We start from the raw sequence: 14357 nt of genomic DNA, 5'->3' as shown, positions 1-14357 counted from the left end.
ATGATTTGCCAGAAGCTGATAGCTTTGCGCTCTCTTCTCATCAACTCGGCATCTCTTCCGTGAGAAACATAAAAGGACCAAACGGCAGTGACTGTATTTTCAGATGCCTCCCATTTCTAATGCACCACATGCATCCAATTCCAACCGAATGTTCTTACTTTGCTCATTTGTTCTTCTCTCTTGAACCACCTCCGTGCGTGTAGGTTGTTGAATAATTAGATAATTTTGGTGAATATTTAATCCAGAAAAATAATGTGTAAAACATGTAGCATATTATATCATGCAAATTAGACAAATTAAATAGTAACACACAGCAATAAAACTCATCTAATTTCACGGCATGAATAATAGAACTACTAATCAAAATCAACAAGAAAGAGCAGATTACATATGGTGCTGTAATCTTTTCTTGTGTTTGTTTGTTAAGGTCGGTGACGAGTTTGGCGGCGTCGATGTTCACGCCGGCAGCAGCAGCAGCCTTGACTACCTCCTGGACAGCGGGCAGCGCCTGCGCCTGTGCACCAGCAGTTGCCTGGGTTTGGAGTTGGACAGCCTGCTGCTATGCTTGGAGTTGTGCAGCCTGCTGCTGCTGAGCTAGAGTGGCAGCCTAAACCGCAGGATCTCCGAGGTCGTCGACCATTGGTGATGAAGATGCCGACGAAACAAGGACGTGAAGAAGCGAGCAGTTGCGTGAGAACGCTCCCCAAAAACCTTATCGATCGTCTTCCGGGCAGGATCTCGAAGGTCGGGGTTTCAGAGGCCTGCTCTCCCGGCGATCTGTGCACGCAGTCGACGGGATGGAGTAGCAGTTGGCGGCGAACAGCGAGATTGGATCGTGGACGTGACGGCTAGGGTTGTGGCGTGGTACGTCTGGAGACCGCGGTCGTCTTATTATATAGGCACGCAGGCGGACTTCGGTTCGGTTTAGGAAACCAAAACTGACTCCGCAATTAACGAGATTTGTTACGCGTCCGCAACGGATTCCGACTGCCAAAAAGATAAGCACGACCCGACTCGAACACAAAACGCGGCGCGCGTCGCGTCGCAACGAGGCGAGCGGAGGAGGAGGAGGAGCGCGCGTGGGGATTTCTCTTCTCACTTGATCAAGAGGTGAGAACCAACATATCTTATATATTGGTCCAACTCCTCCTAAACTAGCAAGATGAGACTATTCCCACTTTCTCATCTCACTTTATGAATGGATTTTTGAAATTTTTCAAGAATTAATTTCAAATTAGGCCTTGGACCTAACCCAAAATTCCAACATAGGTGTGGGTGTTTCTCTCATGGTCGGTAAAGAGAGCTCAGATGTCGGAGTAGAGTGGTAGGAGTAGATCTGAATAAGAGTGCATGCAACGATAGGAGGCAATATTGCGTATGCTTTATAACACTGCGGTCCATGCTTAGACTGCCGAGACTAACGTCTTTTGGGTCTAAAAACAGAACCATATGTTCAAAAAATAAATATTTTGTATGAACCATAAATTAAGGACCCGTTTGGTTGGAGATCCATTTTTTTACCCCTCTTTCCATTTTTTTTTACACAGTGAGAATTTCTAAAATTATACGTAGCACATTTAATGAAACTTATGCCCCTAATTACCCTTTTTAGATTCCCCCCTGCATTGAACGTTTTCTGACCAGCAATACTATGAAAATCCTCCAGCAAGCCGAAGCAATCTCTTTGATTGATGCAGAGGTTAGGACTTCCACCCCTTTTCGAAAACAAGTCGAAGTAATCTCCGTAGATTATGCCGCTGCTTAATTCTTCTTTAGCATAATATTTGTTGGAACAATTTTCCCGTTTGAGACTCTCCCTGCACACGATTTCTCTATCTTGCTGAGAAAACTTTGAGACTCTCGAAGCATTCAAAAATAACTACAACAACATTTGGCTTCTTGAGTACACGGAGTTTCACATGCCCAACCCGTTTGCTTCTTGATGCATCTGATTCCCATCATGTAGCACCTCGTGGTTTCCATTGCAAATATCTTTCCTTCCTGAGACCTCATCCCATCCATTCGTGCAAGAAAGAAAGAGAAAAGCTACAGTACGCTACATGATTTTTTCTTTTTTAGAATACACCCAAGTAGGTGTTTATATTGAAATATGCTATAGGTTGGGAGATATAGTGTGTCCTTTATATAAAGACATGGGACTTTTTTTTGAAAGATAAAGACATGGGACTTGTTCGAGAGGAGGTTGATGAGCGTAGTAGATATCCACGGTCACCTAATAATGATTCAGATCACATTTTTAGTACCAAAACTGATCTCAAGCCTCAGCATCCATGTGCTCGAAAGGGCATGCATTGAATTATGTATGTCGCTTCATCAATGACTACGTATTTGATTTTTAAAAATTATCACAGGCATGCATCGGAAATTAAATTTCCACCAATTCATTAGGAGATTGGCATAACTATCTGAAAACCACATTTACGGTAAAAGTCCGTGAAAACCAGAGTAAAAGTTTCAAAATATTCTATTTTTTGTTGCCTGGATAGTGGTTCTTCACTGTTTGCACTATTCATTTGTAATTTTTTTATTTCTTACAAATGCAATTCCGTTTCAACTTTAATTTTTGCCGGTTTGTACAATTTCATATCATCAACATACTGTATTTTTATATGACTTTTTTGAAACTTGTAAACATGTTTTGTGTGCGGAGTTTGCAGAGTTTTCACCAAAAATGTGGTTTCACCTTATATTTTGCCAACTAAAAACATCTTTATTTGTCTAATTCCACAACAATACAACATTAACAGCTCGTTTGACATCATCCTTTCATTTGGTTGAATGAAATCAAATCCAATTTTTGGTAGGATTTCATTTGGTCGAATTTGAATTTCGTGTTCAAAAATCATGTTTGTCTACCATATGAATTTGTATAGAGAAAAACAATTCCAGAGAAATAATGACTTTTAGGAAAGAATTGGGGTTAGTTATAGTGTGATTTCATGAAATTTGACATTGAATTTCTGTGGTCAATTTCGTGCCAACCAAATAAGTTGGTTTCTGGAATTTGAAATGAATTCTAAAATTCACGTCCAAATGATAGATGCGAAACGAGCTTTAAGTAAATAGAGTAAAATTTCTATAATACTGACTCTAGGTTTTGCAGATAGACCGTCGTAGCTGATCAGTACTCGATCGGGATTCCTGTCTGAAAAAAGTACTCGATCGCGTCTGCACTTGGAAACAAAATGAGTAAATTTCACAAAACCACAATTTTTGGGGCAGTCGTTTCGTCGAACCACAGTTAACGGAAAACCGTTCGCAAAACTACACTTTTTAAGTCAACTTGTCTCAGTCAGCCCGAAAGCGAGTTGCTTGGTGGTTTTGCTTGATTTCTACATGTGGGCCCAACTGCCGAATGTCACATCGGCACCAATCCGACCCGAACCATTAGCCCGTAATTAAACCCCTGCCCCTTCTCTCACTCCCGCAAGGTTTCAAGGCCAACGTGGCGCCCGACAGGTGTGCCCCACTGGTAAGGATTCAAGTAAAACCGCTTACATATCCGGTTTCGGGCTGACCGAGACAACTTGACAAAAAGTGTGGTTATGCGGATGGTTTTTCATTAACTGCGGTTCAGTGATGCGACTGTCACAAAAACTGTGGTTTTGTGAAATTTTCTCAAACAAAATCGGACAAAACCATTAGAAATTGAATCATGGCCAATCGTTCGTAGGTGGCTTGGATTGCAGAGAATAATCCAAGAAAATAAATATAAATATAATTAAGCTAGGAAACAACCGCAAACAACCTGGAGTTTGAATCAATCGAAAATTAAACCAGAATCCGTCCGGCCGGCTGGCGATGGAGTTTGGATCAGCAGTGTAGTCAGCCAGCAAGGGCCTTGCCCGCTCACTTGTGGATTCCGCGAGGCCATCATCGCAACCTGCTAACAGTATATCTGCATCGTGCACGCAACACGGTTGACGTCAAGGGACAGGGCCTTCCAGCAATGGCTAGATACATGCTCCAGCAAAGTGCTTCTATGTACATCATCGCCTTGAACGAAGGGTTCAAGGGTCGACAGTCAGATAGCACACAGAGCTGATGAAGCGTACATGCTTGCCAGACTGAATTTAGCCAGCTCGCCACCGATGCTCCCTTCCGCCGTCACGATGGCCAATCCAACGCTGCCGTTGTTCTTCTCTCGCGTCCACTGCGGTTCGTGTGGAATCTGTAGGTCTGTTGATGCCAAAGGTGGTAAGGATGAATTTCCGGATGCCTTCCATTTCCAAGACACCTCATGCATGTGTCCAACTCCAACCTAATTAATCCTACTTTGCTCATTTGTTATTGCTCAAATCTCTCCCGAGTCTTGACTGTACATGTATTGTTTGGGTGTGCGACAATCTTAGTGCTAGCGCTCCTAAGATATCTTGGTAGAGTGCTAGTCGAGAATGGTACATGCATCGATAGTAAGTGGTGCATGCTTTATATAAGGTGAGTCATGCTTAGACAGGGGACAGTTGTTGGATGCATTAGCTACCAGCTGTTAACCACAATTCAAGATCCATATACTCCCTCCAATTCATAATAAGTGTATCAGATTTTGTACTAACTTAATATAAATAAGTGTCTCAGATTTTGTACTAACTTTACAAAGTTGTACTAAGTTTTAGACACTTATTACGGACCTGACAGACTAGTATTTTATTATTTTCAAATACAAAGTGGATTTTTATCCTTAAGATAATTTCCATCCCTATTTCTGATATGACTTCTAGTTTATAGCAGTTTCAATTTTGAGTAAATTTCAGAGGACCTCAGTTTTTGAACATTTTTCTTACAGAGCCACAGTTTTGCTAATTTTTCCGAAAACCACACGTTTTGTGTCCGATTGTCTTCCAAAACAGAGGGTAACCCATTTTGACAAGTTTTTTTACATTTTAAATAATAGTCCGTTAAGAACCGGCCTTCGCGGATGCTCTAAGTGACACAATGAATGTGAATTAATTAAAATCCAGATAGTTCATAGAAATATAGTACTCCCTCCCGTAATTACATGTCACTGATGCTGGAACAAGTAATATGGATACATGTGATCTCTACTTAAATTTCAATTCGACATAGTGAAGCCATTCCGTGAAATGGAGAAAACTGATTTCATTCCACGCATGCGCGGCAGCCGGACCAGATCCCCACCATTCAATGTAGCGACCAGATTAATCCCCATTAACCGGAACGGAGTTAACTATATTGGAGGCCCAGTAGCGGAGAACACCAAACGATAGTACAGTGGGCCGCAGCCCAGCTCGACCGAGCGGCCCACGCACGGCTCGATACAAATCACGCATGGACTGCGGGCCTGCGGCTCGACTTGGGCTTCTTCGCTATCCACGCCGACGATCGCTTTCCTTTCTTCCTTCGCACGTAAGCTAATTAAAAACCCCTAAAAAAATGTAAGCTAATTAAAAACCAGGCGATTCCCATCAACCTGGCCGGATCTTCAGATGATGCGTAACCAGATGAAGTTTGGATCTGCTGCAGTGAAGGCAGCCGGCGAAGGCCTGGCGGCGTTCTCGGCCGGCCTCGCGCGCCGGCTCGCCGACAAGGACGCCTACAGCAGCAACCTCGTCTTCTCGCCGCTCTCCATCTACAGCCCTCTCGCGCTCGTGGCCGCCGGCGCCCGGGGCACCACCCTGGACGAGCTCCTCCGCGTGCTGGGCGCGCGCTCCCAGGGAGAGCTCGCCGAGTTCCTGCCCCGCGCGGCGGCGCTGATGCGCGACCGCTCGGCAGCTGGCGGCCCCCGCGTGGCGTCGGCGTGCGGCGTGTGGAGCGACAAATCTTGCCCGCTCAAGCCGGGATTCGTCGAGTCCGTCTCCGTCTCCGGGAACACGGAGATGGCCGCCGTCGACTTCCAAAAGAACGCAAGGGGGGCGTGCCGGCGGATCAACGCGTGGGCGAAGCGCGTGACCCACGGCCTCATCGACGACGTCGTCGGGCCGGGCTCGGTGAAGAAGGAGACCCTCGTCGTGCTCGGCAATGCCGTGTACTTCAAGGGCAAGTGGGAGCAGCCCTTCGACAAGACGCGCACGGCGCACGAGCCGTTCCGGCTGCTGGGCGGTGGCGCTGGCTGCGAGGTCGACGTGCCATTCATGCGGAGCCGGAAGGCACAGTTCGTGGCCGTGCACCGCGGGTTCAAGGTGCTCAAGCTCCGCTACAAGATGACGGATGATTCCGCCGCCTCCAGCGTCGGCGATCGCGACAGGACGCAGTTCTCGATGTGCATCTTCCTCGTTCTCGATGTGCATCTTCCTCCCGGACGCCGATGACGGCCTTCCTGGCCTCATCGAATCCATCGCCTCCCGGCCCAGCTTCCTGCACGAGCACCTGCCATGCCGGCCGGTCCACGTCGGCAAGTTCCGGGTGCCGAGGTTTAAGCTCTCCTTCCACGACAGCCTCGTCGCTGTCCTCCAGCAGTTGGGCCTCGTGCTGCCGTTCAGCGGCATGGCCGACTTCTCCGACATGGCGGTGTGCGCGATTAAGCTGGACGATGTCGTCCACAAGGCACTGCTAGAGGTGAACGAGGAAGGCACCAAGGCGGCCGCCGTCACCATGGTCCGCGGGTTGCTCGGGTGCGCTCCTGGCGCCAGGCCACCGCCACGGGTGGACTTCGTCGCCGACCACCCGTTTGCGTGCTTCATCGTGGAGGAGAACACCGGCGCCGTCGTCTTCGCCGGACATGTCATTGATCCCTCGAGAGAGAAGTAGTATGTAGCTTCATAGGGTGTCGAAATTACCAGCCAGCCGGTTTTGTATGCTATTGGACTGCTTTTATTTAATCGGAGTAAAAGTTGAGACTTACAGAACTTATTTACTTTGAGATGTTGTTTTGAGATTCTCTACTAGCTAGTCCTAATACGTTTTATAATCTTACGTTAACAATGGAAGATTGACAATGGATGTATTAAGCCTCCTATTTTTCGTGCACAACAAGTGTTCAAGGTTCTCAAGCTCAACCAGAAGACAGCACATGAAGTTATTGAAGCGTGCTAGCCAGTTCGAATATATCCAGCTCGCCACTGCTGCTCCCTTGGGCCGTGACGATGGCCACTTCAACGATGCCTTCGCGCTTCTCTCGCATCCTCCGTCCGGTGCAGCGCCACACCGCGCTCCCCCACTGCTTGGTGCCCCGCGGCCCCGAGCTCCGCCGCCGCGCGATGCCCTGCTGCGCTGCCCCACGCTGTCCTGTTTCGAGGTCCCTGGGCCGTGATGCCCCGCGCTCCAACGCCGGCCATAATACCCAGTCTGCCACATGCCGTGATGCACAGGTCGCCCGTACTTGATGACTGGAGCTGCGCGTCCGCCGCGGGCCGTGATGCCCAAAGCTCTGCCTCCGCCTCCCAAGACTGCAATGAGGCCGCAAGCCATGATACAGAAATTCATCCTGTGATCGATCAGTTTGGATGCATGGCTTCAGCACACCAAAAAAGAGAACTTCGAGGGCCCCAATTTGTGTAAGTATCATTCAAGAAATTACAGGAAATTTGTGCAAGTATCATTCAAGAAACCACAGGAGAACACAAAAGTAATTTCTGCATTTCTGTACACTCACATCCATTCAAGAAATTTCTGCACATTTACATTGATTCAGGTACCGAAAAACATCAAGCATTTATACATCCATGATGGTGAAGTTACAGCCACTGCTCGTCTTCATTCAGTCCAAACATCACAGAGTTTTAGTGCAGCTCGTTCAGTACACTTCAACACCAAAATTCAGTTAGGAAGAACACCAAAATTCAGTCCAACTACCCAAGTAGCCGTCGTCTGGGGCAACACCACGCGGCATGTTGACCGTAGCCGTACGGTCTCCCTTGCTGGGGGCAGCTCTCCACCGCTGCCGCCAGGTTGCTGTCTTTTTTATTTTTGCGCAAACGCCAGGTTGCTGTCGTGCCGTGCCGTTGGGTGGTGGGCAGCGCAGTGGTCGCCGGCGCACTAGGCCGTAGGGTGGACGTAGCAGGGGGACAGCGCCGCCTCTGGCACCGCGTTGTGCAGCGCCGTGGACGTGAGGCCGAGATGCCGCCCCGTTCGCCGGATCGTGGGACCGGCGCCGTCGTCGTCTCTGATTTCCGTCGACAGGACACGAGGGGGGCGGCCGAGGAGAGATGTGGGGCTCCGGCCGGGTAGCGAGGAGAGGGCTGGTCGCCGGCCGCCGGCGTGGGGACAAGGGTGGGTTGCCGGTGGCCAGAATCGTCACTGGATCGGGTGGGGAACGGGAAGACTCGCGCGACCAGGAGGAGAAAAAAGCAGGGGGTGTGAGGGGGTTTCTGCAAAATAGCCTTTAAGTGATGGGTAGACCCCACCTCTGATCTGGACCACATCTTCAAGATCGAACGGTGGACGGACGAAGTTTGCAAGTTTGCACCCATTAGTGTTTTTACTCGATACGTCACCTTCAGGAAGGCGATATAGGCTAAAGTGTTCTGCTAAAATCCACCATCAGGTAGAAAACATGACAACAGAAAACCCAAAACAAAGCGAGTGAGTGACCGTGTCATATGCTCCATTGTCATGGGTGTCAATTTAATTACTGTTGATACACAATCTCTCAACGATACAAGTGTACGTGCAAAAACTATCTCAAAGTTCAGCATCCATGTGGACGAATTTCCCCCGAGGGTTGACGCAGGCGTGTGATGAATTTATCTTGCCTACCAGTCTGGAGAAGTCGCTAGTTTTTGGGCTTTGCCATCCAAGAAAGCCCATTAGGCAGCCTGTCACCTAGGCGCCCAGCCCAACTCTTTCTTCCTTTTCTTCTCTATAAATAAATCTCTCGGAATCACGGCAACGCGAACGGGAACCGCCCTACAATCCAAGATTCCAAGGAAAGAAAGATGAAGTTCGGATCTACTGCAGCGGGCGAGGGCCTGGCGGCGCTCTCGGCCGGACTCGCGCGCCGCCTCGCCGACAAGGACGCCTACAGCAGCAACCTCGTCTTCTCGCCGCTCTCCATCTACATCACCCTGGACGAGCTCCTACGCCTGCTGGGCGTGAGTTCCCAAAGCGAGCTCTACGAGTTCCTGCCCCGCGCGGCGGCGCTGATTCCGGACCGGTCGGCCACCGGCGGGCCACGAGTGGCCTCGGCCTGCGGCGTCTGGAGCGACCTTTCGTGCCCGCTCAACCCAGGCTTCGTCGAGTCCGTCGTCTCCGGCTCTGAGAATACGGAGATGGCCGCCGTCGACTTCCGTGGAGACGCGAAAGGGGCATGTCGGCGGATCAACGCGTGGGCGGCGCGCGTGACCCACGGCCTGATTGACGGCGTCCTCGGGCCGGACTCGGTGACGGAGGAGACCCTCGTGCTCGGCAACGCTGTGTACTTCAAGGGCAGATGGGGCCAGCCCTTCAACAAGAGGCGCACCATCGTCCGGCCGTTCCGGCGGCTGGGCGGTGCCGGCGAGGTCGAGGTGCCGTTCATGCGGAGCCGGAAGCCCCAGTTCGTGGCCTTGCACCGCGGGTTCAAGGTGCTCAAGCTCCGCTACAAGATGGCGGATTCCGGCGCCTCTAGCAGCGGCGATCCCTGACAGGACTCAGTTCTCAATGTGCATCTAACTCCCGGACGCCGATGATGGCCTTCCCAGCCTGATCGACTCCATTGCCTCCCAGCCCAGCTTCATGTGCGATCACTTGCCACGCCGGCGGGTCGATGTCGGCAAGTTCCGGGTGCCGAGGTTTAAGCTCTCCTTCCACGACAGCCTTGTCGCCGTCCTCCGGCAGCCGGGCCTGGTGCTGCCATTCAGCAACGTGGCCGACTTCTCCGACATGGCAGGGTGCCCAATCAAGCTAGACGAGGTCGTGCACAAGGCGGTGCTGGAGGTGAACGAGGAAGGCACCAAAGCGGCCGCTGTCACCATTGTCCGCGGGTTGCGCGGGTGTGCTCCTAGGGCCAAGCAGCCGCCACCGCCACGGGTGGACTTCGTGGCCGACCACCCGTTCGCGTACTTCGTCGTGGAGGAGAACACCGGCACCGTCGTCTTCAACGGCCACGTCGTTGATCCCTACCGGCACCGTCGTCTTCGCCGGCCACGTCGTTGATCCCTCGGGTGAGAAGTAATATGTAACTTTATAGGGTGTTGAAATTTCCGGCCGGTTGTGTGTGCTAGCTATTCGACTCTTTTTTATTTATAGTCGTAGTAAAATTTGAGACTTTCAGAACTTATTTACTTTCAGATGTTCTTTTGAGATTCTTCTACCAGCAGCTTTTAGCATGGTTAATGGAACAATAAAAGCCCCTGCTGACTCTTGCCATGGATAGAAGACCAAGCAAACACATAGACGGGACGGCAATGCTCGTGAGGCCGAACCGAGCCAACTGGGCTAGGATACTTACAGCAGAAAAGCTAACTGGGCTAGATGAGCTATAGCCAAAAAATTAGTGACTCAGTCAAGGCAAATTATTCTACTGGAAAGTTTATCTGGGTATCCTTCTCTCCATGGCAAGAGCATGACGTTTTTTTCTTCCCAATCGCTAACAAATGCAGCTGCACTTTTATTCTTCCGCGAGCTATACATCGCATGGCTGCATGCAAGTACAGAGCGGAGCATGCAATCCCTTGCATTTATTTCCGATTTGAAATATTCAAAAAGCCATAACTTTCCACTCGAGCATCAGAATTTTAATCCGTTTTCATGGTTGCGTTTCTCGCGATGAGCTCTTCAAAACAAGATCACATATGAATATGTTTTGATGAAGTCTTTTCGAAAAGCAACTTTCTTTAAAAATAAAGCAACTTTTCAGCTCTAAGTTGAATACCTTTGTTGTTAACTTGCTTGTGATACTGTTTTTGTACTACAAGATATGAATATACCTAAAATGTGGATAACTTTCTTACATTTGCCTACCTCGTTGACGTTAGACGACATTGACATGATTATCGAGTGAGGAGACGAGTGGTCACGTGTATGTGAGTGAAAGTTATCGGCATATATATAAGCCAAAAATGCTAGTATGAGAATCAAAGTTGCCAGCATAAACACACAAAGTTGTCACTGAAGAACTCTAGATTTGTTTGTGATGGAGCTAATGTTGCTAGAGTATAGTGAAACTTGCTAGAGAGAGCCAAAGTTGCTAGTGTGAGAACTAAAGTTGCTAGTATAAGAGTCCAAGTTACCAGTATAAGAGCTAAAGTTGTTAGTATATGTGTCAAAGTTGTGAGTATACGAGTCAAAGTTGCCGGTATGTGAACCAAAGTTACTAGCACGAGAGTTAAAGTTGCGAGTATATGAGCCAAAGTTTCTAGCATTAGAGTGAAAGATGTCTCTATAGCAGGCAAAGTTGCTAGTATGTGAGTCAAAAATGCCGGTGTAGCAACCAAAGTTGCTAGTATGCGAGTCAAAGTTTCGGTATAGCAGCCAAAGTTGTCAGTATGCGAGTCCAAGTTGCTGGTATAAGTTCCAAAGTTTTCTACTATGTAGTGCAAGTTGCCGGTATAGCAACCAAAGTTGCTGCTAGTATATGTGAGTGAAAGTTGCCGGTACAATATACAAAGTTTATAGTATATCAGTGAAAGTTCTAGTAGTCAGTATAGAAGCCAAAGTTCCTAATATGGTAGTCAAAGTTACCAATATAGAAACCAAAGTTGCTAATATGTGAGTGAAAGTTGCCCGTATAAACTCAAAGCTGCTACTACGTGAGTAAATGTTGCCGGTATAGAAACCATAGTTGATAGTACGGTAGTCAAAGTTGCCGACATAGAGACCAATGTTGCTATTATTGAGTCAAAGTTGCTAGTATGTGAAAAGTTGTCAGTATATAGCCACCAAAGTTGTTGATATGGAGACCAAAGTTGTTAGTATGTAAATCAAAGTTGCTAGTAAACAAACCAAAGTTGCTTGTATGTGTGTGAAAGTTACTGCTATAGTAGCCAAAGCTGCTGGCATGCTGGCAGTCAAAGTTCTCAGTATAATAATAGCTAAAGTTACCTGTATAGCGTCAAAATTGCTAGTATGATAGTCAAAGTTACTGATATAGAAACAAAAGTCGATGGTACGTGAGTCAAAGTTACCAGTATAGCAACAAAGATTGCTAGTATGTGAAAAGTTGTCGGCACAATGTAACGACACTTACAAAGTTGCAAAACAAAGTACGAGAAAGTTGCATTGTTTAACCAAAAAGTTGCTTTTCGAAAAATATTTGTCAAAATATATCCAATTGGGATCTAATTTTCAAGATCTCGTTGCGATAGAGCCAACGGTGAAAACGGATTATAATTTGGACGCCCGGTTTGAAAATTATGTGTTTAGAAAAAAAACCGAATGGAATTAAATACGTGCGCACGCTACTGACGCTGGAAACTAAGACGTCCAATGCGCGCCGGATTAATTGCTTTCCTTATAAGGATTAGCCTAATTAATCGAATTGGAGACTACCTATTCTAGGCCGTTGGCTGGTCAGTCTTAACCCGCCAACGGCCGCTCCCTAGTCACATCCTTTTTTCTTTTCTTTTCTTGAGAACAACTGCCTGGCTGCTTCGCTGGGCTTGTACACAGGTAGCGAGAACAACTAGCTGCTTTGCTGTCTGGCTATTGTGATTAATCAGGTTCATAGAAGATGGTGACGACGTTATTAATGATCACTACCGGAAAACTTGCCGTTGCCGGTGGCTTTCTATCGGGCCGCCGGCAAAGGAGCTCAGATGCCGTGGACTGGCGGAAAAGCCCACGGCATAGGGTGGGCCGCCGGCAAATCCTAAGAAAGGCTGTCGGCAAAGAACGGCCCACGGTAAAGAAACCCTGCACGTAGGCCCGCGTGCGAGGTTAACGGCGGGCGAAACGGCTGGCGGGAAATAAAAAAAAACTATCTTTGCCGGCGGCCACCAAAAAATGCCGCCGGCAAAGTGATCTGTTTTTCCCGCGCGTGCCGTTCAAATTTAGACGCGCGCGAACGAATTAAAAAAAAGAAATTACTCTTTGCCGGCGGCCACGAGAATAGGCCGCCGGCAAAACCCAAAGTATTTTTTTGATATGTTTTGACGAGAGCTTTAAATCTAGATCCAATTTTGATATGTTTTGCCAAACTTGTTTTGGGCACTTAAGTTACCAAACGATAATACGAAAATTACCATCCTACTTTGGAAAACTTGCCATGTGGTAATAGGGTGGCAACTTCGTTAACTATTGGTGGGTAACTTTCATTCATAAGTTACCATCCTATTTGTACGAAGTTGCCACGTGGTAACTTGGTATTAACAGTGTCAACTTCATATATTATCGTGTGCTAACTTTTGACATGGATTTTTTTCGACGGAACATACCAATATGCATGAAGTTATCACATGATAACTTGTTAGTAACTTGGTGGTACTTCTGTATATTATTCGATGGTAACTTTAACGGAGAAATTACCAGCCTATTTTGCTTGAACTTACCACATGATTATTTGTTACTAACACGATGGTAACTCAATGCATTATTGGCTGGTAACTTATAGGTCGGGAAAAAATGTTGTCTAAACATACCAATATGGGATCTACTTTCGAAGATCTAATCGAGACAAACTTAACTGTGAAAACGGATCATAAAACAAGTACACGATTTGAGAGATAAGACATTTTGAAATTTCAAGTCTCACAATATCTAGATGAAGTCATCGAGTTGTCCATTAATGCATGCATGCAAATAGTCAGCATTTTTCCTCAAGTGTTCGCGCAAGATGAAATTTGCGGGCACGGTCGCGCATTAGCACATTCCAAAGATGAATACATGTAATCTGTAAAATTTCTTGGGAGCTACAGGAGAAAGAACATATACTAGTTGAGAACTACATGCAGTATCATGTGAATAACGATGTAGCTAAATCCGTATCTTCGTCTCTAAGGATTAAACATCATTCTGCCGACAAAATTAAATCTTGGCCTGTGTTAATATATCATTACCTTCTACGGAGTACTATATCTGCACGCTGGACCAAAAGGTAAAAGTGACTGACGGCCGGCTCCTCTGCGACCGGATCCACGGAAGACGGAGGCGGGAGGCGCCTCTGCTGCGAGACGGCTCCTCAGCATTTGCAGTACAACGAGGTAGAGTGAGTGAGCGAGAGAGAGGAAGAGTTAGACAAGGAGAGAGAGCTAGGGAGAGGGGGAAAGAGGACTTACCCGGCGGAGGAAGGCGGAGACGCGCGAGGGAGGAAGTCGGTGACCTCGCCCGCACTGGACGATCCGGTCGGTGGCACGGCCCGAGGTAGGCAACGGCCTCGTGTGACCTGACCGCGCAGAGGTAGGCGGCGTCCTTTTCATGACTTGGCGGGATCCGGTGGGATGCGCGGCCCGAGGCTGCCGGTCGGCGCGGCCAAACAGCAGACAGACGAGGGCGCCAGTGGCGGTGGCGAGCCGCCGACTTAG

The 14357-nt window shown here is 48.0% G+C and overlaps 1 protein-coding gene across 1 annotated transcript; it reads left to right on the top strand.

Moving 5' to 3' along the window:
• Window positions 1–5483: 5483 nt before the first annotated feature.
• On the top strand, window positions 5484–10053 carry LOC100842980 (putative serpin-Z8). The gene is given in 6 exon segments (XM_024454607.1): window positions 5484–6185; window positions 6229–6728; window positions 8583–8650; window positions 8878–8954; window positions 9180–9508; window positions 9510–10053. Coding segments are annotated over 6 exon segments (2220 nt in total).
• The last annotated feature ends 4304 nt before the right edge of the window (window positions 10054–14357 follow it).

Source organism: Brachypodium distachyon, chromosome 4, assembly GCF_000005505.3.
Source record: "Brachypodium distachyon strain Bd21 chromosome 4, Brachypodium_distachyon_v3.0, whole genome shotgun sequence".
Taxonomy (NCBI): Eukaryota; Viridiplantae; Streptophyta; class Magnoliopsida; order Poales; family Poaceae; genus Brachypodium; species Brachypodium distachyon.
The sequence above is the reverse complement of the archived record's forward strand: the minus strand, read 5'-3'. Positions and strand labels throughout refer to the sequence as shown.